The 27,202-nt window shown below is 48.6% G+C and overlaps 2 protein-coding genes and 1 pseudogene across 2 annotated transcripts; all 3 read left to right on the plus strand.

Moving 5' to 3' along the window:
* The first annotated feature begins 3,828 nt into the window (after positions 1-3,828).
* Positions 3,829-4,764, plus strand: LOC102462377 (olfactory receptor 51G2-like). Its single transcript, XM_014578286.2, has one exon. It carries the CDS (start codon positions 3,829-3,831, stop codon positions 4,762-4,764), a length of 936 nt encoding a protein of 311 aa, XP_014433772.2.
* Positions 4,765-13,959: 9,195 nt separating this feature from the next.
* LOC102462620 (olfactory receptor 51G2-like) lies at positions 13,960-15,029 on the plus strand (annotated as a pseudogene).
* A 10,674-nt stretch (positions 15,030-25,703) lies between these two features.
* On the plus strand, positions 25,704-26,695 carry LOC102462857 (olfactory receptor 51G2-like). Its single transcript, XM_025189378.2, has one exon. It carries the CDS (start codon positions 25,737-25,739, stop codon positions 26,667-26,669), a length of 933 nt encoding a protein of 310 aa, XP_025045163.2. The 5' UTR covers positions 25,704-25,736; the 3' UTR covers positions 26,670-26,695.
* The last annotated feature ends 507 nt before the right edge of the window (positions 26,696-27,202 follow it).

Below are 27,202 nucleotides of genomic sequence, written 5' to 3' on the forward strand. Positions count from 1 at the left end.
CTTAGTCTCATTAGCACCAGCCCTACAATTGGCAGGTACTTTTTCGCACCTCCCTTCTGTTATAAATTGTGAGTCCCCCCCATATCTCTCCACTCTGCTCATCTGAGGAAGTAGGCTTAGCCCATGAAAGCTCACGGTACTTTATATGTAGTGTCCAAGGCGCTAAGGACTACTTGTTTTTTAAAGTAACAGACTAACATGGCTACCTCTCTGAGATTGTCCCCTTAGTAACTGAGCTGAAGCCATTTCTACAAATGACCTTCAGGGTCACGCAGTCACTAACTCTGCAATTCCTGTGCAAGGCTTTTCAAAAAGTCCTTAGAGAACAGAACCACTGGTGCGTATTTCAAAAAGAGTGGAGCTGAGGTATAGGGAAAGACTCTGAGGATGTGTCTACACAGCAAAGTTATTTCAGAATAACGGCCATTATTCCAAAATAACTATGCAAGCATCTACACATCAATTCCGTTATTTTGAAATAATTGGAAAATAATGGACTGCTTATTCCGACTTCTGTAAACCTCATTCTATGAGGAATAATGCCTATTCCAAAACAGCTATTTTGAAACTAGCCAATTAGCCCATCATAAGACAGGATTTTCAGGTCTCTCCTCCACGTCAGTCTTCTCTCCTGAGCCTCCGGTCTCTCGTTCCGTCTCTCTCAGCTCTCCTCCACCTCCTGCCTCTCTCTCTGTCTCTCTCTTTCTCTTCTCCTCCCCCTCCTGCCTCTCACTCAGGGGACCACGGAGCCCAAACGGTCACTTGCGCCACTTGCTCCCACATGGCGGCCCGGCTGAGCAGTGCAGAAGTCAGCAGAGCGCCACGGCATGAGGTGAAGGGGGGCGGGGCGGTGACGTTCACAACTAAGGGGCAGGGCCTGGAGCCGCTGTCACGCCGCATGTCACCCCCCCACCCCCCTTCGCCTCCCACCATGGCGCTTGGCTGACTTCTGCACTGCTCAGCTGGGCTGCTGCAGGGGAGCAAGCGGCGCAAGTGGCTGTTTAGGCCCCACACTGCCCATGCAGCACGGGCCACCCAAAGGGAACAGCCAGCATTTCAGGCAACAGCGCCACCCAAAGGGAACAGCCAGCATTTCAGGCAACAGCGCCACCCAGAGGGAACAGCCAGCATTTCAGGCAACAGCGCCACCCAGAGAGAACAGCCAGCATTTCAGGCAACAGCGCCACCCAGAGAGAACAGCCAGCATTTCAGGCAACAGCGCCACCCAGAGAGAACAGCCAGCATTTCAGGCAACAGCGCCACCCAGAGAGAACAGCCAGCATTTCAGGCAACAGCGCCACCCAGAGGGAACAGCCAGCATTTCAGGCAACAGCGCCACCCAGAGAGAACAGCCAGCATTTCAGGCAACAGCGCCACCCAGAGAGAACAGCCAGCATTTCAGGCAACAGCGCCACCCAGAGAGAACAGCCAGCATTTCAGGCAACAGCGCCACCCAGAGAGAACAGCCAGCATTTCAGGCAACAGCGCCACCCAGAGAGAACAGCCAGCATTTCAGGCAACAGCGCCACCCAGAGAGAACAGCCAGCATTTCAGGCAACAGCGCCACCCAGAGAGAACAGCCAGCATTTCAGGCAACAGCGCCACCCAGAGAGAACAGCCAGCATTTCAGGCAACAGCACCACCCAGAGAGAACAGCCAGCATTTCAGGCAACAGTGCCACCCAGAGAGAACAGCCAGCATTTCAGGCAACAGTGCCACCCAGAGAGAACAGCCAGCATTTCAGGCAACAGTGCCCCCCAGAAAGAACAGCCAGCATTTCGGCGTTACAGACTCAGAGACACTGGGCTACTTTATATATGATAAGGCATGTGTAGACACTTTACTTCTGTCATTTCGAAATAGCCCCTCAACCAGGGCCATTCTAAGTTATTTCTCATAGATCTGTAAATCTAGGTAGCCTGTCTATATTAGGGAAGCCGGCCTCAGACTAATTTTGAGGCCTCCCTGCAGTGTAGACATGCTATTTCAAAATAAGCTATTTTGGAATAACTATTCCGGAATACCTTATTCCGAAATAACTGTGCAGTGTAGACATAGACTAACAGAGGTTAAATGTTATGTAATCCCATCACCCTTCTAAACATGCCGGCTGTGTCTATATTGGCACCCCTTTCCGGAAAAGGGATGCTAATGTAGACTTTGGAATAGGCATTTGCATTAACATGGCTGCCGCTTTTTTCCGGCTTGGAGATAAGCTGGAGAAAAGCGCCAATCTAGATGTGAGTCTCCAGAAAATAAAGCCTTCTCCGGAGGATCTTTTATTCCTACTTGAAAGTAGGAATAAGAGATCCTCCGGAAAAGGCTTTATTTTCCGGAGAATCACGTCTAGACTGGCGCTTTTCTCTGGCTTTTCCCCAAGCCGGAAAAAAGCAGCAGCCATGTTAATGCAAGTGCCGCAGGGGATATTTAAATCTCCCATGGATTTGCCTATTCCAAAGTCTACATTAGCATCCCTTTTCCGGAAAGGGGTGCCAATGTAGACACAGCCGCCTAGTTTAAGTAACTTGCACACACAACTGGATTTTAGTGTAAATCTGGTGTTTGCACTATTTACATGTTTTTGACACTCCCCCAATCCTCGCTCAGCTGAAGTAACCACCTCTCTTAGTTTGTTAACGTGCCAGTTATCTACAAATCCTTGCATGGGGATTGGATGCAGGTCCTATGAGAATGAAGGAGGGCAACCAAAATAATAATAAGACCGGCTCGAGCCAGCGCCAGCGCCAGCGGGTGACATCACTGGCGTCCCCCCGCAAAGGGCGGGGGCACGACGCCTAGAAGACACTGGCGAAGGGCGGAGCACAGACACAGAGGCGGGGAATTCAAAAGGGGGCCAGGATGGCTCCCTAGAGAGAGAGGCGACCAGGGATCGTGACCCGGGGGAGGAGAAAGAGCCGGGTAAGGCCGGCCCTGTCATGGAGGATAGGGAATAGGTGAGACATCTGGGGGAAGAAGCAGCCCAGGGCAGGGCCACGAAACTCGAGAGAGGAGGGTTTGGGGCAACAACCCCCTTTGCTGAGCCAGGTCAAATGACCTCGCCTTAGGGCCCTGGGCTGGGGTTCGGAGTGAGGGTGGGCCCGGACCCTCTTTCCGCTACCGGAAGTCAAGCCCCCATTAGGCAATATCAGAGTGGGCACATGCCGGTCCTGAGCGGAGCCACGGATGGTGGTCTAAAAGGCCAGTCCCTGTGATAAAGCACCCGAGGAGGAGGTGACGGGGTAACTTGTGACACTGGGTCTGTTCAAATTTATCTGTATAAATCTGTCACTGTTGAATGTGATGTTATTGAGTCAGGTGTCAGCACCTGAGCCAAAGAATTAATCCCATGTACTGCAGAGATATAGAGGCATAATTTGGAGGTTCAGGATGAAGAAAATATAGAATATTTATAATCAATAGCGCTAGTGAAGGGACAAATAAATAATAATACAGTCAATAAAAGGTCATGATTTGCACCCCAGAATAGGTTGAATTTCTGGGTCTTGGAAGAGGGGAATTTTTATGGGAGCAGGTCATCTCATAGCTGCCTATTCCAGTACTTCTTCCACTTCATCTGCAGTTTCTAGTACCAGACACTGGGCTACCTGGACTACAGGTCTCACCCAATCTGGCAGCCCCTAACTTCCTATCAGAAGTGTCAATCCAAGAGTTTCTACTCATCTTCCTTGAGATACTGGGGTTCTCATGTCATAACTACCCTCTACTTTCTAAGAGCAGACTGATATCTAATAAAATAATGTCAAGTCTTTTACTCTTTTTCCACACAGGAAAGAAAATTCAAAACTCCTTGAATCTACCCAGTACATCATGTTAGCTGTCAATGACAGCAAATCCATGCCTGCAGTGTTCCTTCTCACTGGGATAGAGGGACATGAAGACATCCATCTCTGTATCTCCATTCTCTTGTGCCTTATTTATGCCATTTTGATAATAGGAAATACTGGCATTCTGTTCATTATTAAAACAGAACCAAGCCTCCATGAACCTATGTACATTTTCCTTTCCATGTTGGCCATCACAGACCTTGCCTTATCAATGACCACCATGCCGACAACACTAGGCGTGTTCTTGTTTCACTCTAGGGAAATCGGCTTTGATGCCTGTTTTGCCCAAGTGTTCTTCAACCACTCCCTTTCATACATTGAATCCTCTGTGCTCCTGTTGATGGCCTTTGACCGCTTCATCGCGATCCATGACCCACTGAGATACACGTCCATCTTGACCCTGCCAAGAATATTCAAGATGGGACTCGTGTGTGTGCTAAGAGGGGTGGCTTTAGCATTCCCATACCCCTTTCTCTTGAAACGGTTCCCATACTGTCAAGCCAATATCCTCTCCCATTCCTACTGTATGCACCATGAGGTCATGAAGCTGGCGTGTGCGGACATCACAGTCAACAGCATCTATGGCTTGTTTATAATGCTCTCCACGGTGGGGTTGGACTCTCTAGTTATCCTCCTTTCATATGTGATGATCCTCAAAATGGTGCTGAGCATCACATCCCGTGCAGAGTGCCTCAGAGCCCTGAACACCTGCGTCTCCCACCTCTGCGCCGTCCTACTCTTCTACACACCAATGATCGGTCTGTCTGTGATACACAGATTTGGAAATAGCTCATCTCACTGGCTTCAGATTCTCTTTGAATACGTCTACCTGCTGGTTCCGCCCCTGATGAACCCGATCGTGTACAGCGTGAAAAGCAAACCCCTGCGTGCGAGGATCATCAGGCTGTTTGTCAAGTGAAGGTTTGTTAAGTCAAGTGAAGTTCATCACATGGATCCAGCTCTGGTGATGAGGGAGATGAAAAATATGGTCCTTGTGCACCTCTTCCTTCCTTGGCCCTTGCATCAAAGATGACATGAGCTACTGAGCACTGTGTAGAGAGAGGTTCAGATGGGCTCTAGGGCCAAGACCCATGGGAGGGATGGGTGGAAACTGCAATGGGGGAAATTTACTGAGGCAAACAGCAGCATTTACACAGTGGTAGCATTCCAGGAGAGGCAGAGGACAGCTAGGTGTGTAGCCTGCAATAAGCCATCTTGGTGGGTGCTCTGACCTCAGTACTCCTCCTGATACAGTACTACAGAGAAGGGATGTGGACGTTGTTTCCCATGATACTGGGCCTGGTCCAGTCCCGGCTGTGAATTTGATTTATAGACTATGAAACACCTACAGAGCTGTTGTACAGTCACAGTCCTGGCCCTTTCTGAGCATTCGGGGGGGGGGGGGGGGGAGCTACGTGATCCATAATGGCTGCACCCACTGTAGGCAGGGGCTATTCAAAAGGCACAGACACTCACCCTTCCCCTACGCTCTCAGCCAGGTGCCTGCGACTGTGTCGAGTCAGGAACGGGATTAATTCACGAGCTGCAGGACAAGCCGTTCAGGGATCCCCGTTGATGGCTCTGCACACAGTGCACCTGCTGAGCCTGCTCCCCACTGGGAGAGCAGAAGGTGGGAGGGAGGGTCTGACACACAGGAGTCCTGGCAGGAGACTCAAGCAGATTCCCTGCCCACCCCTCTGTCTGTGCTTCCCCAGAACTGCAAAGGGTTGGAAATGCTCCTTTTCTCCCCCACAGAGGCCCCTCTAGGTCCTCTCCCAGCCCGTTCAGAGGAGGGTGATCTCATTTTTAAAAGGCAAAAGCAGGACAAATGCAGGAACCCCGTCCACTCTCTATCCCCTCCTCTGCTTCCTTCATTGCTCTTTCCCTACACCTCCTCTTCCCCTGAGGCTCCTGATCCCCCCCATCTTCATTTTCCCCCAAGCTCCACCCTGTGACCAGGCCTGGACCTGGAGCTGGACCCTAAGATGTGTCTGGGTCGTTGTTGCTAGGCAGATTTAACACTCCACATCCAAGAAGCGCCTGGAACTGGGTGTGGTAGTTTTAGAGTCTGGCCCAATATTTTCCATCTTGCTGGGCCCCAACTCCGTAATTAGAACCGCACAAATCCATGGAGATCCTCTTTATACCCGCAGATATCCGCATCCACGGCTATGCATGTGGCTATCTGCAGATCATTTTGGTGGACATGGGTGTAGAGCTGAATACACATTGGCTATGTCTAGACTGGCATGATTTTCCGGAAATGCTTTAAACGGAAAAGTTTTCCGTTAAAAGCATTTTTGGAAAAGAGCATCTAGATTGGCATGGGCGCTTTTCTGCAAAAGCACTTTTTGCGGAAAAGCGTCCGTGGCCAATCTAGACGCACTTTTGCGCAAAAAAGCCCTGATTGCCATTTTTGCGATCGGGGCTTTTTTGAGGAAAACAAATCTCAGTTGTCTACACTGGCCCTTTTGTGCAAAAGTTTTGTGCAAAAGGGACTTTTGCCCGAACAGGAGCAGCATAGTATTTCTGCAAAGCACTGATTTCTTACAGTAGGAAGTCAGTGCTTTTGCAGAAATTCAAGCGGCCAGTGTAGACAGCTGGCAAGTTTTTCCGGAAAAGTGGCTGATTTTCCGGAAAAACTGGCCAGTCTAGACACAGCCATTTTGTATCCTTGCAAGGCTCTCTCCATAATGCCAAGTGGTCAGGATAGCAACTACTTCCCAAAGGGCCATGTGTTCTGGTGATTTGGGGGTATGCTGAGCCCAAGATCCAAAAGCAGGCTATTTTCCCTGAACTCTGAAACATTTTGGAGGAGGTGAGTGGTATTGTTAACCCTGCAACTGGCTTCTTGCCATACCACTGTACCTGCAGCATGGGAGGAGGGGGGTAGGATGAATCTGCTAGTTCCGCAACAAATGCAGCTGGGTCTGTCACCCTCTGAACAATGAAGATGGTTGTGCTGTCAGGAAGGAGACTTGTGTTCTCCTTAGCACGTCTTGGTTGATGATTTTGTGTTCTTAGGAAATGCCTAGAATGGATCTCCAGCACCACAGGTGGAAGTTATTGAGTCTCTTTTCTTGCCTGCTACCTGAAGACCACGTCTCACTGCAGTAAAGGAGGATGCTGACTGTGTAGACTCCGCAAATCAAGATTTTAGCCTTCATTTTATGATTCTTGATTTCCCTTGCAGGTTTGGTGAGGCAACCCACTTTGGTGGCTGCCTTCCCAATAGGCGTGACCAACGGCTCATCCAAAGACAAGTTCTGATTCATAAGAGCTCCCAGGTAACGAAAAGAGACCCAAGTGTGGAAATTGGTGGCGCTGAGTGTAATGGGAGGTTGGCATTCTGTGATAGCAATGGAGCAATGGCCACAGGGGCCTCATCGCAGATGGCTTGACTGAGAGAAAGCAGTGTCAAGGCAAAGGTCAGCTGCACTGCCTGGCCCTGTAATACGGACACAGCTGAGCACCATGTATCAGAGGGGTAGCCGTGTTAGAATATGCAGATTCTGAGCACCTTGGTGACTTTGCCTAGACTCCTACAGGTGTTAACAAAGGCTGCTTCCATGAGACGGGAAGATAGCCTGGGTCCCAACAGCTCCTTGGTTTCCCAGAATAATAAACCTGCTCATTTTAAAAAGACTACGGGTGACTGCGTATCTGTGATCACAAGCACTCTAACGGAAAAGAATGAGGTGTCCATTCAGACCTGTCTAGTGATAATCATATAACACATATGGGGTGTTGTATCCTGCTCAAGGAATAGAACAATTGTGATATTCCCCCAATGACAGGAAGGGACTAGGTTTTGCAGAAAAAGAGACCATAGATCCTGTTTTTCTGTGAAAATCCCATTTCTTAGGCAGCAAATGCAGGTTTTGAGTGCATATAAATGTTGAGAGTAACAACTTTTTCTAGTTGCATCCAAGATACCAATCCACTCCGGGCAATGATTCATACAGCCATATGATGTGATTCATATGATAGAGGGCTATAAAATCATGACTGGTGTGGTGAATATAGCGAAGGACGTCTTAATTACTCTTTTTCACAGCAAGTGAACTAGATCTCAACCAAGTAAATTAATAGGCAGAAGGTTTAAAACAAACTAAATAATATATTGCTTCACAGAGTCAACGTGAGGAATTCTTGGCCAGAGAACACTGTGAAGGCCAAGATTAAAACAGGCCATTAGCCAGGATGGGCAGGGAAGTTATCACTAGCAGATGTTTGACAGAAGACGGGAACCAGGCAACAGCAGATGGGTCACTTGATGATTGTCTGTTCTATTCATTCTCTGTGGGGCACCTGAGATTGGCAACTTTCAGAAGACAGGAGACTGTGTTTGATGGACCTTTGGTCTGACCCAAGAGGACCATTTTATATTCTGGGCTAGACGGACCATGGGCCATGCTTATGTTCTTAATTCTCTCCACTGCTGGAAAGGCTGCTGCAGAGAAGCCTGTTCCAAGTGACCCCTGCTGACATGGACCCCATAGCAGATATGCAGGGCCTGGTGAGTGGCAGGCTAATGGAGGATGAGTGTGGGCTGATAGCACCATGACTGGTAGCACCGGGACCAGGACAGGAGTGTGGTCTGGTAGCACTAAGGGGTAGGGTCCGATAATGCCAGTGACAGAGCTCATGGTTTCAGCTAGAGCTGGGCTGGACCACAGAGAGTTCCACCTTCCCACTAGAGAAACTTATGACTGTACTCAAGTGTTTCCTTTTCATCCATTTTGGGGGGGTCCATTTTAATGGAAGAAGGATCATTTGTCTCTGAAAGCTCAGCTGCCAGGTTGCTACCCTCCAGCAGCCTCCTCAACGTGCCAGAGAAATGGGAAGTTTTTGGTCTGCTTCCCTCTGTCAAGAGAAATGAAGGTTGCACTGACATACCCTAGGGATGCATTTGGAGAAGGGACAATAACTCCCCCAGTCGTTGGCTGGGATCCTCTGCCCATCAGCTCCTCTAGACACTCTTCCCAAACCTGCACATCCCCATTCAGCAGTCCCGCAGGCAGTGGCTACTGTGACAGGCACATGTCTGCTGAGCTTGTGCTAGCAGAGAGCCAGAGAGAGTCCTAGCAAAGGGAAGGACACAGAGAAATGCGGGGGGATGGAGGGAAGATCATAGCTGCAAGTGGATCACTGAAGCCTAGGCCTAACTTTGGGGACTCTTGGGTCCTAAGTCCTCTGTTTTATTCTTCAGGAAGAAGGGAAAGGATGTCCCCTTCTGGAACCATCCAATGGAAATTTCCATGTATGGAGCCTTGTAGAATCTCCCTTCCCCAGCCTACACCTTGGGTTTGTAATGCAGGAAAATGAGGATGCTGGGGAGAAAATCTGCATCTATAATAGTAGGAGTAATAGTAGTATTTTCGCAGTATCTTAGTAGTATTAATAATAATTATTATATTGTATTTTAATTCAGAAAGGTCAGAGGTGCGACAGCATCCTCGTTACCACCCACCAGTTACAAGGGAGCGATGTGTCTTATTGGAACCATAAGACTCGTGATGACAAGCCCGGATTCCAAAAATGTTGCCTGCTACAAAGATTCATCTCCTGTGATTTGGCCTCTGTAGTTTGCTATCAGACATGACGGGGTTAAAGCTGGAGCAGGCAAAGCCAGACAGCTGAGACTCCCTGATGGTCAAGTGGCCCCAAGGGAAGGTACAAACATGATACATAAAAGCAGTTCCCTCCCTATCTGAACACACACTGCCTGCTGCCCGTGCAACCTCTCTGGTGACTCCTTGTGCTTTAGGGTGAAGACCTCTGGTGCCAGCGGCTCCCTTCTAGCAGGAACTGGGTACGTTGGCAGGTGTCACTGTCTGTAACATGCCGAGTGCAGGGCAAAGGCTGCAGGCTGTTTGCACTGACAGCTGTTCTGTGCAGCGGCAGAGGACTCAGCTGGGCTGGTGGGGTGACTCAGTGATGGGGCTGGAGGGCATCTTGGGAACCCTCCTCTACCTCTGTCCATGATTGACTGTAGGTTATTTAAGCTACACAGAAATCTGGCTCTCAACCAGAGCTCAGAGAGTTAAAACCCAGATGCCCTGTCTCAGGATTTCTCAAGTGGTGCCATGCTTCACCGTGGTTACTCAAGGACTCGGTAATCTGGCAATCCACTGTTCCCTCCCCTTGTCCCATTTGCTTGACTTTGATTTCAAATAAGAAGCTGCCACAGTCATCAAGTGTATGCTCATACGTTAGCCTCCCCCCAACAGGCAATACTTTTAGTTCCATTCCTTATCTATCTTGTTGTACTAAAAGCCCACACTTATTAGTCAGGATGTAAAAGTATTAAAAGTCAACCCCCAAATCCAAACAGGCTTAGAAAAGTCTACTGCTAAGATCCCTCTCTGCCCGGAGAAATCATCTCTGAGAGATCAGAGGGGGAAATGGGTTGACATGTGTGTGCTAATGGACAGATGTGAAAAAACCTTGTCACCATGATACAAATATTATAAGCCAAGCTTTGATGTCGTGCATGCATGTTGGAAGCCAGCACGGAACGGTTGGAATCTCTACAGGTAGGAGAAGTGGTAACTTTACTTCTTGATGAGTTTCGGTTTCGGAAATGTAGCAGAAGTGCTCCAAATACTGCCCGCCAAATACTTTGTGCTATGAACTCTTTGTGCAGGAAACAGTGGTATGATACAGTCCCTTAGTAAACAACAAGTAGTCCTGTAGCACCTTAGAGACTAACACAAATATAGAGAGTATCATGAGCTTTCATGGGTAATATGCACTTCTTCAGATGAGTAGAGTGGAGGCAAAAGGGGGACTTGCTCAATTTATAACAGAAAAAGAAGGGGGGGATACCTGTCAGTTGTAGACCCAGTGGGCTCAGTGGGATGAAAATATCCCATGCTTAGCTGTGCTGAATGAAAGAAAAACTGGTTTTTAACTGGCCCGAATAGTTCATGTTTTTGTTCAAGCCTTGTTTTTTGTGCATTACCATTTCTCATATCTGACTTGTGTCCATTTATCCTTTGTTGTAGAGACTATCCAGTTTGGCCCATATACACGGCAGAGGGGCATTCCTGGCACTTGATGCCACAGATCACATTAGAGAATGTGCGGTTGTATGAGTCTCTGATGTTGTGACTTGTGTGGTTAGGTCCTGTGTTGGTGCCACTTGTGTAGATGTGTGCAAAGTTGGCAATAGGGTTTCTTGCAGGGGTAGGTTCCTGGGTGAGCTTTTCAGAGGCATGATATGTTGCTGCTAGAAATAATTACCTCTGTGTTTGGGGGTTGAATGTAGGCAAGGTTTGGCCTGTCTCCCAAAGCTTGTGAAAGTGAGGAATCCTTTTCAAGGATATGTATCAAAGGGGTAGCCGTGTTAGTCTGAATCTGCAAAAGTGGCGAGGAGTCCTGTGGCACCTTATAGACTAACTGAAGTGTAGGAGCATAAGCTTTCGTGGGCAAAGACCCACTTCGTCAGATGACATGACTGGAAGACTAAGGGTGTGTCTAGACTACATGCCTCCTTCGACGGAGGCATGTAGATTAGCCAGATCGGAAGAGGGAAATGAAGCCGCGATTAAAATAATCGCGGCTTCATTTAAATTTAAATGGCTGCCCCGATATGCCGATCAGCTGTTTGTCGGCAGATCGGGGCAGTCTGGACGCGATGCGCCGACAAAGAAGCCTTTCTTCATCGGCACAGGTAAGCCTCGTGAAACCAGGTTTACCTGTGCCGATGAAGAAAGGCTTCTTTGTCGGCGCATCGCGTCCAGACTGCCCTGATCTGCCGACAAACAGCTGATCGGCAGATCGGGGCAGCCATTTAAATTTAAATGAAGCCGTGATTATTTTAATCGCGGCTTCATTTCCCTCTTCCGATCTGGCTAATCTACATGCCTCCGTCGAAGGAGGCATGTAGTCTAGACACACCCTAAGTCTGAGGCTCCTTTTGCTCTGTGTGGTGTGTCAGTGTTTGTGCATCTCAGAACAGCCCCACTCAAACAAACCACCAGGAATAGGTTTTATTCTGTATAGATCACCGAACAGGATCACAGTTCAGCAAGCCCTCCTCTGCCTGCAGCCTACATGCTCCCAGCTCAGTCCTTGCTGAGACCCTGCTGGGGCCAGAGGCTACATCCTGCCAGGAACCAGGAAGTTCACGCAGACTGTTTTATCGTCCATAACTTGTAACTCCCAGGGCTGCTGCTGAAGCCCACTGGGCCTTGGGCTGCAGATCGGCTGTGGATTGTCAATGATGCGATGAAGGAGGTTAAACTGGCGGCTGTAGGTGATAACTAGTGGTTTCCTTGTTGGGCTGGTCCTGAAGATGCAGATTCCTGGGTACTGTGTGGCTCTGTCAACCTCTTTCTTCACTTCCCCGGGTGTGTATTTAAGTTTGAAGGATACCTGATAAAGATCCTATAGGCGTTTGTCTCTGTGAGATTGGAGCAAATGCAATTCTATCGTAGGGCCTGGCTCTAAACTGAACCCGTTATATGTCCTGGATGGAAGCTAGAGACATGTAGGTAAGAATAACGGTCAGGAGGTTTCCGATACACGGTGGTGGTAGCGTGGCCATCATTTAATTGTACTGTAGTGTCAAGGAAGTGGATCTCTTATGTGGAGTGGTCCAGGCTAAGGTTGACGGTGGTCTAAAAGTTGTGGAAATCCCTGTGGAATTCTTCAAGGGTCTCCTTCCCAGGGGTCCATATGATGAAGATGTCATCAATGTAGCATAAGTAGAGGACTGGCATTAGGGAACCAGAGCTGAAGAAATGTTGTTCGAGATCAGCCATGAAGATGTTGGAGTACTGTGGGGCCATGCAGGTGCCCATGGTTGTGCTGCTGATCTGAAGTTATAAATTGTCCCCAAATCAGATATGACTTAACCAACCAAACAAACAATGAAAGTGTTAACGGTTCTTATCAGCCTCTTGTCATTAATTAGTCTTTAAGGTTCTACTAGACTGGGTTATTTTTTAGTTTTTCCTGTTATAGACTAACTTGGCTACCCCTCTGAAGCTTATCTACTCACTGTCTCTATTTTTTCTTCCTCCCCCCACTTTTTTTCTCCTTTTTTTTCATTTCTCCTCCCTCCCCCCACTTATTTATTCTCAGATTTGGACTTCTACACTCCTGTCCTCTGAAGAAGTGGGTTGTGCCCACGAAAGCTCATGATACCATATACATGTTTTGGTAGTCGTTAAGGTGCTACTAGACTATTTGTGGGGTGTTAAATCAGATATAGCTGTGGTGAGGAGAAAATCACAGAGTTCAGTCACCAGGTGTGTTGTGGCATCATTCGGGATAGCGTTCCTAACAGCTAATAACCCATCATTATGTGGAATGTTGGTGTTAAGAGCTTCTCCATCCATGATTGCAAGGATGGTGCTTTCAGGAGGATTATTGATATCCTGTAGCTTCCTTGGGGAATCAGTGGTGTCTGGAAGATATTTAGGAGTGTTGATAGCATAGGGTCTGAGGAAAGAATCAACAGAACTGGATCATCCAGCTGCTCCTAACATAACAGTTCTCTCCATTCACTTTCCATGACTTCATAAAATGGGCCACTCTCACAAATGGATAGCTAGCAATTGTATGCTTGAGTTATCATTGGTATCTCACACAGTGCTCAAGTAGGTCATGGAAATCCCAGATACGATATTTCAACAGGGTCAAGAGCTTACTGGGGTTCAAAGAGGGGCTGAATATGGGTCACCAGAAAATCAGATTTCAGTTGTGAGGATTTTCTGCAAAGTCTTGGAACGTCTATCAACAGTTCTGATTTGCAACCTGAAACAGGTCTAATTTCTGGGTCTTAGGAGGGGGTAGCTTTCCTGGGAACACTTCATCTCATGGCTGCCTATTGCAGGGTGTCCACTAATTCATCTGCAGGTTCTAGTACTAGCCACTGGATACTGGGCTACATGGACTACACGTCTCACCCAATCTGAAAGTCCCTAACTTCCTATCAGAGATGTAAATCCAAGATTGTTTTTGCTCATTTTCCTTGAGCTACTGGGGTTTCTTATGTTATAATTACCCTATACTTTCTGAGACGAGATTGATGTCTAGTAAAATATTGTCTAGTCTTTTATTCTTTTTTCTTTCAGGAAGGAAAATTCAAAACTCCTCGGATCTACCAAGTACATGATGTTAGCTGCCAACAACAGCAAATCCAATCCTGCAACATTCCTTCTCACGGGGATAGCAGGTCACGAAGACATCCATCTCTGGATTGCTATCCCCTTGTGCATTATTTATGCTACTGTGATAATGGGAAATACAGGTATTCTGTTCATTATAAAAACAGATCCAAGCCTCCATGAGCCCATGTACATATTCCTTTCCATTTTGGCCCTCACAGACCTTAGTGTATCAATGACAACCATGCCGACAACACTGAGCGTATTCTTGTTTAACTTTAGAGAGATCAACTTTGATGCCTGTTTGGCCCAGGTGTTCTTCAACCACTCACTTTCATACATTGAATCCTCTGTGCTCCTGTCGATGGCCTTTGACCGCTTCATTGCAATACGTGACCCACTGAGATACGCCTCCATCTTAACCACACCGAGAATAGCCAAGATGGGACTGGTGTGTGTGTTAAGAGGGGTGGCTGTAGCATTCCCATTCCCCTTTCTCCTGAAACGGTTCCCATACTGTCGAGCACAAATGGTGTCCCATAATGTCCTCTCCCATTCCTATTGTATGCACCAGGACATCATGAAGCTAGCTTGTGCGGACATCACAGTCAACAGTATCTATGGCTTCTTCGTAATACTCTCCACAGTGGGGCTAGACTCTTTGCTCATCCTCCTCTCTTATGTGATGATCCTCAAAACAGTGCTGAGTATCACATCCCGTACAGAGTGCCTCAGGGCCCTGAACACCTGTGTCTCCCACTTCTGTGCCGTCCTGCTCTTCTACATACCAATGCTCGGTCTGTCTTCAATACACAGATTTGGGAGTAGCTCATCTCAGTGGCTTCAGTTACTCTTTGAATACATCTACCTGCTGGTGCCACACCTGATGAACCCGATCGTGTACAGCGTGAAATGCAAACACCTGCGTATGAGGATCATCAGGGTGTTCGTCAAGTGAAGGGTTAGCTCATCCAATGGATCCAGTTGTGGTGATGAGGGAGACGAAAAATATGAACCACATGCACCTCTTCCATTCTTGTTCCCAACAGCTGAGATTATATGAGCTACTGGTCTCCACTCCACGGAGAGAGGCTCAGATGGGCTCTAAGGCCTGGACCCATGGGCAGGGTGGTTTTGAGGGTGGAATCTTTGACGATGGGAGGCACCAGCATTTATACAGTGACAGTGTTCAAGGAGTGCCAGAGGATAGCTAGGTTAATGGTGTATAAAAAGACATCTTGGTGGCTGCTCTGACTTCTGTATTTCTCTCAATACAGCTCTCTTGAGAAGGGATTTGTGTGTTGATTCCCATGCAGGAGACCCAGGACAAGATGTTCAGGGAGCCCCATTGATATTTCTGCACACAACACACCCGCTGAGCCTGCTCCTCACTGGGAGAGCAGAAGGAAGGGGGGGTGGTTCTGACACATAGGAATCTGGTGGGAAACTCAAGCCCAGATTCCCTCCCCAGCCTCTCCATTTGTGCTTTCCAGCATTGCAAAGGGTGGGACATCATCCCTTTCTCCCCCACAGAGGCCCCTCTAGGTCCTCTCCCAACCCAGTCCATTTAGAATAGGGTGATCCCATGTTTAAAAGGCAAAAGCAGGACCCCATCCACTCTGGACCTCCTCTGCTATTCTCTTCATAGCGCTTCCCCCACCATTTCTCTCCCCTGAGGCCCACCCCCTGCTCCTGACCTTCCCCCCCATCCCCACCCTCTGACCCACTGGCCATGGTAAGAGCTTCTCAGGGAGTCATGATCTTCAACCTACTTTGGGTGAGGGGGTGGGGGCATGAACAGCCCTTAGCCCATGTTCATGCTCCCTCCCAAAACACACCACCATGGGAAGGTGGAGAGTTTGGGGCTTCCCACAGCAGGCTGGCTTCCCTGATCAGCTCTTACAATATCCTGTCTCTAGCCTTACTGGGGACCAGGACCTCAGAGAATAGGAGGAGAAGGGTGATGTGGCCTGGGGGAAGAAATGTTGTGGGGTGAGGTCTCAGGGGAAAAGGAGGGGCAGGAAATGTGGCAAGACTGAACTAATCCTGACCCCAGCAAGCAGGACGGTGGGGGTCCTGAGTCCAGGAGGCAGATAGGGCTGGGAAAGAGGAGACTTTGTGTTCTGTAGAAAACTTAATTAATGTGACCACACAAAGGGTGCTCTGGTTTTCAGTATTCCAATCTGGGAGTAAGTCATTGCAAGTGTAACCCACATTCCCAAAATAGTGGTTCTCAAAGTTTTTGGCCCATGGCCCATTCCGCTCAATGCAAACGTCTCTGTGAGCCACCAGTTGCTAATGGAAACTTGCTGTTAATTACATAATTAAGCCTGAGCAATTTTGCTAGTGATGCAGCTAGGGAGAACAGTTTAATTTAGCCAGTAAGAAGGGAAATATTAATCAAAATAAATAAAGCGTTTAAGCACTTTAACTTTCGCATTTTAGTTTATCGAACTTCATTTTAAACAATGTTAAATGTTAATTTATGTCCAGCTCAAACAATTTCAACATTGTTCTTATTAATGGCAGTGCTATTTGGTATCAGAGGCCACTGACCCACAGAAAATAATCCGTCAGGGACCACACAAGTGAGAAGCAAAAAAAAAAAACCTTCAACCCCCCCCCAACTCTCACTGAGGTACCCCCCAACTGAGACACCTCACTTCCCTGGTTCTCCATCCCCCATACGGGGGGGGGGGGGATGGGACAGGGAGGATTGAGGTTCAGGGCTTCTCTTTGGCCAGATTTACTCTTCTGGGGTTCTGAGCTTAGTGGATTTTATGGAACACCCCCAGGTTTTGGGGTGGGGACAAAAATGAAGCATTCATTTTGCAGGACAGGTTGCAGTGAGTGGGATAGGAATGGGGGTGCAGGATCTGGGCAGTAGGTGGGGTTCAGGAGGGGGTGAAGGTGCAAGGTCTGGGTGGGAGGTAGGGTGCAGGAGCAGGCTAGGAGTGTGGTCTCTGGCCAGGGAGAATGGTGAAAGAGTAAGGGAGGGTGAAGGAGCAGTAGCAGGGGGTAGAGTGTCTAGCTAGGGAGGAGGGTACAGGAGTAATCTGGGGTAGGATGTCTGTCCAGGGGAGAAGGTGCAGAAGTAGGCTGGGAGTAGGGTGTATGGGTAGAGGGGAGTGTGCAGGAGCAAAGAATGGTGCAGGAGCAGGTAGGGGGTAGAGTGTCTGGCCTGGGGAGAGGGTTTAGGATCAGACTGGAGATGTGGGGATGAGAGGAATGGGGCTACAGAGTATGGGCATGAGGGGAAGAGGGGACTTATCTGACTTTGTACCACCCTTCGCTCCCAGGCACCGTGCCCGGGCACAGCCTCCCACTGCTCCCATTGGCTGGATTCCAGCCAGTCAGGGGACGGGGAGTGGAAGCATGCAGAGCTGTTTCTGGCACCACTTCTTCCTTGCAAGCCAGATCTGGCAGGGAGGCTCAGTGTTTTCTCCCTATCCCAGCAGGCAGGTGCTCCAACCTCACAGGGGGGGAAGCAAAGTGTGAGCACCAGCTTGGGCTCCCTGCTGCAGGCAGCGGGAGAGAGGAAGGCAGAGGTAACTTTGAGATCCATTAGTGAGTGCCTGGGGAAGTTAAAATGTTCCCTAATATCTTAGCCTTTTTGAATATCTGATGCATGCCCATTAATCCTTTTTTGCAAAGACTGTCCAGTTTGGCCAATATACATGGCACAGGGGCATTGCAGGCACTTGATGGCATAGATCACATTGGTGGCTGTGCCATTATGTGAGCCTCTGATGTGGTGGCTTACGTGGTTAAGTCCTGGGATGTCGCTTGTATACATGTGACGACGGAGTTGGCACCAGGGATGAGTACAGGGATGGGTTCCTGGATGAGTATGATGGAGGTGTGATTGGCCTGGCCCTCAAGGCCTGCGAGAGTGAGGAGTCATTTTCTAGGATAGGTTGTAGGTGTTTGCTTCTGTGTGTGGGTTTGGAGCAAATCCGGTTGTATCTTAGGGCCTGGTTGTAAACAGTTGATTGGAAAATGTGTCTTGGAGGCATGTAGGTAAGTGTAATGGTTGGTATAAAGAGGTGGAAATGTGTCTGCCATGTAACTGTACTGTAGTGTCAAGGAAGTGGCTCTCTTGTGTGCCCTGGTCCAGGCTAAGGCAGATGGTGCAGTATAAGTAGTTGAAATCCCTGTGGAATTCTTCAAGGGTCTCCTTCCCATTCCAAAATAACACTTCTGTGTAGACGCAACCTTAGATACATTCATGGAGGATAGGTCCATCAAAGTCTATTTACTGGGCTGGGTGTTGATTGTGTCCCTAGCCTCTTTTTGACAGAAGCTGGGAATTTGTCGACAGTGGGTGCGTCACTTGATGATTGCCTGTCCTGTTCATTCCCTCTGGGGAACCTGAGATTGGCAATTGTCAGAAGACAGGACAGTGGGCTAGATGGACTTTTGGTCTGACCCAACAGAGCAGTTCTTATGTTCTTATACAGCCTTAGAATTTCAGGACAGAATTGAACTTTAAATCCTCTAGTTACCCTCTGTATATTACAGGCTGCACAATTCTCCCAGGGTACGTCTATACTACAATGTTAATTCGAACTAACGCATCTAGACCTAAAAACTAGTTCGAATTAGCGTTTTGCTAATTCGAACTAGCGCGTCCACACTGATTGGACGCAGGTGCGCACTTAAGGGCAGCTGAAACCGGTTCCGGCAGGGCATCAGGTCAGTAGTTGCTTTGTGTGGCTGCTGTCTGAGGCTATCTGAGGTTTGAGCTTAAAGGGACCCCCTGGACAGCCGGTTCTCAGCTTTTCCGCTTGCTTGCCAACCTCGCCGAGGGACAGCAAATCGTCGGTCTCTGTGCCCGTCTGTGTCGGTGCTTCCCATCGGGGATGCCGCCGCAGGTGGCAACATGGAGCCAGAGCTCGCCCTGCACCTTCTGGTGCACGTTCTGGACTTGCTGCTGCAAGTCTGCCACCAATGGCTCGAGGCTGCTTGGCACCACCTGGTACACGTCAGCCCCCTGCCTCTCCACCTGGCCACCCCGGGTGCCGTGGAGCCGCCGCGGCGGCGCCCCGGCACCGGCATGCCCCGCCGCGTCTGGCGTCTGGACACCAGCAGCAACTGGTGGGACCGCATCGTCCTGGAGCGCTGGGAAGACTGACAGTGGACCCAGAACTTCAGGATGAGGAGGGACACCTTCCTGGAGCCCTGCGAGTGGCTCGCCCCTGCTCTGCGCAGAAGGGACACTCGCATGAGGCCCGCCATCCCCCTCCAGAAGCGGGTGGCCATCGCCCTCTGGAAGCTCTCCACACCGGACAGCTACTGATCCGTCGGGAACCAGTTCGGCATGGGGAGATCCACCGTCGGGGCGGTGCTCATGCAGGTACGGCACTCGTCGGCCACTGCGCCGGGGGGCGAGAGGGGCTGCAAGGAGGAATGGGCCGCCCCAGGGACAAAGGGGGGGCGGGGGGAGGCGAAAGCACCCCGCACCGGAGGGGTCAGTCTTTCCCGGCCGTACTACACGCCGCCAGGAGGGTTGCTTCCGGTAGTGGGGCGCGGGGCACTGCCAGGGTACGAACGCTCCCAGCCACCTGGGCGCCCCACTGATTGGCGCTGTGCTGTGTCTCTCCGCAGGTGGTCAAGGACATCAACCGGGTGCTGCTCCGCAGGGTGGTCCGCCTCGCCGACCCGGACGCCGTCATCCAGGGATTCGGCGCCCTCGGCTTCCCCAACTGCGGGGGGGGGGGGGGGCATCGACGGGACGCACATCCCCATCCATGCCCCGGAACACCAGACGTCCCGTTACGTGAACCGCAAGGGGTACTTCTCCATCCTCCTGCAGGCCGTGTGTGACCACCGGGGACAGTTCACGGACATTAATGTGGGCTGGTCCGGCAAAGCACATGATGCCTGGGTGTACCGCAACTCCTCCGTGTGCTATCGGCTGCAGGCCGGGACCTTCTTCCCCGACCACCACATCAGGGTCGGGGACGTGGACATGCCCGTGTGCCTGGTGGGGGATGCCGCCTACCCACTGCAGCTGTGGCTGATGAAGCCCTACACGGGGCACCTCAATCCCTCCCGCCAAGCATTCAATGCCAGGCTGACTGTGTAGCCAGCCCTTGGCCCTTTAAGGGCTCTGAGGCCGGGAGGGGGGCAGTAGAGTTTGCCTGGAGTTGGCCAGAGTGGCCACCAGGGCAGGCTGGGAAGGGCTAGCCTCCCACTAGTTCAAATTAAGGGTCTACACAGCCCTTAATTCGAACTATCAAGTTCGAACTAGGCTTAATCCTCGTGGAATGAGGATTACCTAGTTGGAACTAAGCGTTCCGTTAGTTCAAATTAAATTCGAACTAATGGAGCGCTAGTGTAGCGCCTATGAAAGTTAGTTTGAACTAACATCCGTTAGTTCGAACTAACTTTGTAGTGTAGACATACCCCCAGTTACTCTAGTAGTGAGCCCAATGACTTTTATTTCATAGATGATTAACATTTGTTCATCTCAAATCTATCTTCCAGGATGGCATCTAGGCTTCATTTGGGCCTCTTGTGAGATTCCACCATCATTTCCAAATGCTATACTCATTTCCAAACTTAATGACTGCGTCTAGACTGGCGAGTTTTTCCAGACTTGTCAGCTGTCTACACTGGCCACTTGAATTTGCGCAAGTACACTGACGATCTAATGTAAGATTGTCAGTGTTCTTGCGCGAATACTATGCTGCTCCTGTTCGGGAAAAAGCCCTCTTGCGCAAATGTATTTGCACAAGAGGGCTAGTGTAGACAGCTAAAAAGTGTTTTGCGCAAAAAAGCCCCGATGGCGAAAATAGTGATTGGGGCTTTCTTGCACAAAACCATGTCTAGATTGGCCCAGATGCTTTTCCGCAAAAAGTGCTTTTGCGCAAAAGCCTCTGTGCCAATCTAGACGCTCTTTTCCGCAAATGCTTCTAACAGAAAAACTTTTCCATTAAAAGCATTTGCAGGAAATCATGCCAGTCTAGACATAGCCAATGTGTCTGGGTTCAGTTTCTGGCTGTTGCTTTTTGTTGTTCATTTCCCAGATAGATTAAAGAGACCATTTGTACCCAGTATTTTGTGCCTCTGAAGGAGCTTTTGCATGACCATCAAGTCAGCTCTTTGTCTTCCTTCTCTTCAGTTACACTGATTTAGCAATTCGAGTTCCTTACTCTCTGGCATTTTCTCCAGCCCTTCAGTTATTTTGGTGGCTCTTCATTGCATTCCTTTCATTTTTCTTTCATTTGAACACAAGATCTGAATGCAGAATTACATGTATGTCACTGCCCCGCCCCCCTTCACCTCCCACCATGGCACTTGGCTGACTTTTGCGCCGCTCAGCCGGGCCGCCATGGGGGACCCCAAATGGCCTCTTGCTCCGCTTGCTCCCCCACGGCAGCCCAGCTGAGCGGCGCAGAAGTCAGCCGAGTGCCATGGTGGGAGGCAAAAGGGGGTGGGGCGGTGAGGTGTGGCATGACTGTGACTCCAGACCCCCCCCCCCGGCTATAAATGTCACCGCCCTGCCCCCCTTCGCCTCCCGTTGTGGCGCTCAGCTGACTTCTGCACGGCTCAGCTGGGCCATCGCACAGAAGCAAGTGGCTGTTTGGGCTCCACACTCCCCATGCAGCACAGGGAGCGTGGAGCCCGAACAGCCGCTTGCGATGCTTGCTCCTTTTTGGGCTCCACGGTCCCCCAAGTGAGAGGCAGGAGGGGGAGGAGAAGAGAAAGAGAGAGACAGAGAGAGAGAGGCAGGAGGCAGAGGAGAGCTGAGGGAGCGAGAGGGGGAGGCAGTAGGAGGAGGAGGAGAGAGCGAGAGAGACGGACGTGGAGGAGAGACCCGAAAATTCCATCTTATGATGGTCTATTGGCTCGTTAATATATATTATAATGGCTGACATAACAACAATAATAACAACAATAAAAATAACAATAAATATATTTGGCAGGGTCACAACTCAGAGAGAATCAGTGTTAACCCTTCATCACTCCTAAGCAGGTGCTTTTTCTGTTTAAAAAAAAAGTGCTGGCACTCCAGGGGAAAAGTTGTTGAGCTCTGGCTGGAGGTTCTGGTACTGCATCTGGAGGTGCCGGTACTGAGTACCAGGCCATACCACCACAAAAAAGCACCACAAAATGGAACCATAGAAACAGTGGAACCGTAGATCACATCCCCTGGTACCAGGAGTAGAGACTTCTGCAGGGCCGGTTCTGCAGGCTAATTCTATAGCAACACTGCACATCCCTTGTGATTTGTCAATGCTGTTTGCCATTGGCTGTGACGGGGTTAAAGCTGGTGCACACGAAGCCAAGCAGCTGAGGATCCCTGATGGCCAAGTGGCCCCAAGGGAAGGTACAAACATGCTGCATAAGGCAGCTGCCTCCCTATCTGAACACACACTGCCTGCTGCCCGTGCAACCTCTCCGGTGACTCCTTGTGCTTCAGGGTGAAGACCTCTGGTGCTATGGCTCCCTTCTAGCAGGAACTGGGTACGTTGGCAGGTTTCACTGTCTGTAACATGCCAAGTGCAGGGCGAAGGCTTCAGGCTGTTTGCATTGGCAGCTGTTCTGTGCAGCGGTAGAGGACTCAGCTGGGCTGTCGGGGTCATTGCCTTTGTTTTACAGTGGGTTACTCAAGATCTACAGAAACCTATCAATCCATCTTTGCCACTCCCCAGCTCTTTGCTGGACTTTGCTCTGAAATAACAAGCGGAAGCAGTCAAGAAATGTGTGCTCACATAATACAGTATGCCTCTGCCCTATAATACTTTTAGCTTCATCCCTTATTTGTCTGAGGGCATGTCTACACTAGCTTATTAATTTGAGCTAGGTAAGCAAATCAAGCAACCGGAGTTGCAAATGAAGCCCAGGATTTAAATATCCCGGGCTTTATTTGCATGTTCCTGTCCAGCCTCCATTTTTAAATCCCCTTAGTTTGAAAAACTGCCTGCAGCTACATGTAGCAGTTTAAAGTTAATCCAAACTAAATCCTTAGTTCAGATTAACTGTTACACCTCATTCCACGAGGAGTAACAGTTAATCCTAACTAAGGACTTAGTTCGGATTAACTTTAAACTGCCTTGTGTAGCCGTGGGCAGTTCGTTTGAACTAAGGGGGATTTTAAAATGGCGGCCGGACGGGAACATGCAAATAAAGCCCGGGATATTTAAATCCCAGGCTTCATTTGCAACTCTGGTTGCCTGATTTGCCTACCTAGCTCGAATTAACGAGCTAGTGTAGACATACCCTCACTGTACTAAAAGTCCCTTCTGGTTGGGAGAAATGCACAAGGCTTCTTTGCCTTTTGTTCTTCATACATATTAGTCATAATCAAAATTCTGTCTCAGGCCAAGATCTCACTCTGATCTGGGAAATCAGCTCTGAAAGTAGACGAGAGAGGGAAAAACTGGCTTGACGTGTGTACTCATGTAGAGATGTGAAATCTTATGCCAAAACTTTTCATCCTGACAGAAATATTACAAGCCAAACTTTGATGTCATGCATGTGTAAACCACACAACTTCTCTGTGTGATATGCTGTGCTGTTTAGTGGCACTTAGGCTATTAGCAGTATGTCTAGACTGCATTGCTAATTTGGGATACCAGAAGTATCCTAAAATAGCAACACCACGTCCATGGAACATGTCTACTATTTCAAACAGTTTTTTGAAAAAACGGACGTGCTCTTTCGCCATCTCTGTGAACTCCATTCTACGAGAAATAAGGGATGGCTCGAAAGAGCACTTTCTTTTGAAATTTGGTGCCATGTAAACATGCCAAATTTTGAAATAGCCTCTTTCGAAATTAAATCAAAAAAAGGTATGCAATTTGTGAAGCACAAATTGCATATCTTTTTTTAGTTTTAGAATACAGTCTAGACATAGCTTAGGACTATGTCTACACTGCAGCACTATTTTGGGTTATCAGAGGTATTCTGAAATAGCTATTCTGCATCTTTTGTGTGTGCTCATTATTTCGAAATATAACAGTCTCCATGAGGAGTAAGGGATGTTTCGGAATAGGGATTTATTTCGAAAACAGTGTTGCATTGACAATCTCAAAATTCAAAATAAGCTATTTCGAAATTAACTTGAAATACGCTAAACTTGTGTAACTCAAATTGCATTGCTCGTTTTGAGCTCCAGGTTCAGTATAGATGCACCCTTTTAGAGGGAAAGAATGAGTGTGTTCTACGTACTTAGCTAAGAGCCAACTAGCTTTATAGCTCAAGTTGCAGAGACTCATGTACTAAGCTCCAGAGATCCCAGATTTGGTTCTGCCTATTGGATATACTCATGCATATCAGCAGCCAGAAGCAGAATTGTTGGACTCTCCAAATAATGGTGCCAAGGTAATATTACTGCTTAAAGGATTTCAGTTCAGAAAGTTCTTCAGATGTGCTCCAAATACTGCTTCCAATGATTCTGTGCTATGAAATCTCTGTTCATATTAGTTGAGTGATAGTGTCCTTTTTAATAACTGAGCTGAAGCCATCGCTATGGGGTCATGCATTCAGGAATTCTGATAAAATTCCCCCCAAATCTTGAGGGAGCAGATTCACTGATCTATGTTTCAGAAAAGAGTAGAGCTTAGTCCTGGGACAATTCTGCACTTGTTCTTGGAGCCATAGTAATAGTTAAGAATCGCCCCAAGACTAAAAGTTGAGATCTAGAATATTAAAGTGGTTGTATGCAATTTACATCCATCGCCTATTGTATATGCATAGGTAAAATTTCCATACTCAACTGGATCCTCGTGCAATTTTAGTGTTTGCACTATTCACCCGTTCTTGATGCCATCCCATTTTCTGCCCAACTGAGGTAACTGCCTGTATTAGCTAATTAACATGACAGAATTCTGCAGCTCCTTGCATGGGCAGAGAATGCAGGTCCTGTGAGGGTGAAGAGTAGCAGCTCCAGATTTAGTGAATACCGACCAGAAAAGCACTTCAGCTTCTCTTTTAGGGATTTTTGGGGGGAGTCGCGTGGGAGGGAGGTCAGAGTGTATTAGTCGGAGCATTCAGCAAGGGAAAGTTAATAGAGCCCTGTTCTCATAGAATGTACATATGCAAATCTTAATTGATGCCTCTTGAGCACAATTTTGTTGAATGCACAACCTGAACCTAACAATTTGCATGTACTGCCGAGAGGCTGGGGCATACTTTGTACTCACAGGAGTGGTGAACGTATAAAACATAAATACATAATGTAACAAACATCATTATAAATGTGAATTTGGAATTTCAAACGTGTCAAATCACACAGTGCTCAAGTAGACTGTGGAACTCCCTGCCATAGTATATCAATACAGCCAAGAGCTTACAGGGACTCAAGAAGAGTCCTGGAAGTTTATATGAGTAACCAAACAATCTAATTTCAGGAGTGAATATCTTCAGAACACTTGGAAGGTCTATAAATGGTCCCAATTTACACTACAAAACAGGTCTAACTTGTGGGTCTCGGGAAGCGGGGAGTTTTCCCTGGAAGCAAGTCATAAATTGGCTGTTGCAGGGCTTCTTTCTTTTCATCTACAGGGCCAGGTACTAGCCACTAGATATTGGGCTACATGGACTACAGGTCTCACTCAGTCTGATGGTCCCTAACTTCCTATCATATGTGTCAATCCACGAGGTTTATATTCATCTTCCTTGTGCTACTGGGGTTCTCGTGTCATAACTACCCTCTACTTTCTGAGAGAAAAATGATGCCTAGTAAAATATTGCTTAGTCTTCTATTCTTTTTCCTCTTAGGAAGGAAAATTCAAAACTCCCCAGACCTGCCCAGTACCTAATGGCAGCTTCCAATGACACCAAATTCAAACCTGCTGTGTTCCTTCTCACTGGGATACCTGGACATGAAGACATCCATCTCTGGATCTCCATCCCCTTCTGCCTTATTTATGCTGTTTCAATGATGGGAAATGCAGTTATTCTGTACATTATTAAAACAGACCTGAGTCTCCATGAGCCCATGTACATTTTCCTTTCCATGTTGGCCATCACAGACCTTGGTCTATCAATAGTCACCGCACCGACAATACTGGGTATATTCTTGGTTAACTCTAGGGAGATCAGCCTTGAAGCTTGTTTTGCCCAATTGTTCTTCATCCATTCACTTTCAATCATTGAGTCTTCTGTGCTCCTGTTAATGGCCTTTGACCGCTTCATTGCAATCCGTGACCCACTGAGATACGCTTCCATCCTAACCCTGCCGCGAATAGCCAAGATGGGGCTGGTGTTTGTGCTAAGAGGTCTGTTTGTGGCATTTCCAGTGCCCTTTCTCCTCAAACGGTTCCCATACTGTGGAGTCAATGTCCTCTCCCATTCCTACTGCGTGCACCAGGATGTCATGAAGCTGGCTTGTGCGGACATCTCCGTCAACAGCATTTATGGCTTCTTCGTGATACTCTCCACGGTGGGGTTGGACTCTTTGCTCATCCTCCTCTCTTATGTGATGATCTTCAAAACGGTGCTGAGCATCGCGTCCCGAAGAGAGAGCCTCAGGGCCCTGAACACCTGCGTCTCCCACCTCTGCGCTGTCCTGCTCTTCTACATACCAATGATCGGCCTGACTGTGATACACAGATTTGGGAAGCACACTTTCTTGCTTCAGATTTACCTAGGCTATGTCTACCTTCTGGTGCCACCCCTGATGAACCCAATCGTGTACAGCGTGAAAAGCAAACAGCTGCGTGTGAGGATCATCAGGGTGTTCGTCAAGTGAAGGGTCATTTGAACATAGGGATCCAGCGTTGGTGAAGAGGGAGATTAAAAATATAAGCCCCTCTTCCCTCTTTGGCTCCTGTATCCGAGATGACATGAGCTACCGATCTCCTCTCTGTAGAGAGAGGTTGAGATGGGCTCTAAGGCCTGGACCCATGGGAGGGGTGGTTCCGAGGATGAAAACTGGACCAGGGGAATTTGATCAAGGCAGGCAGCAGTCTTTACAAAGTGACTGTGTTCACAGAGAGCTCCGGGATGGGTGGGATGACGGCCTATAGAAAGCCATCTTGGTGGCTTCCCTGACCTCAGTATTCCTCTCAATACAGCACTAGAGAAAAGGGATTGGTATGTTGTTTCCCATGACACCTGGCCTGTCAGTCTCCAATCTCTGGATCCTGTCCACAGAGTATAAAAAAGCTGCGGAGCGGTTCTGCTGTCACACTTTCTGAGCACTCTTTGTGCTACGTGACACATCGTGGCTGCACATGCAGTGGACAGGGGATATTGAAGGGGCGCGCACACACCCCTTTCCCA

The sequence above is a fragment of the Pelodiscus sinensis genome, chromosome 1 (assembly GCF_049634645.1).
Source record: "Pelodiscus sinensis isolate JC-2024 chromosome 1, ASM4963464v1, whole genome shotgun sequence".
NCBI classification, from domain to species: Eukaryota; Metazoa; Chordata; order Testudines; family Trionychidae; genus Pelodiscus; species Pelodiscus sinensis.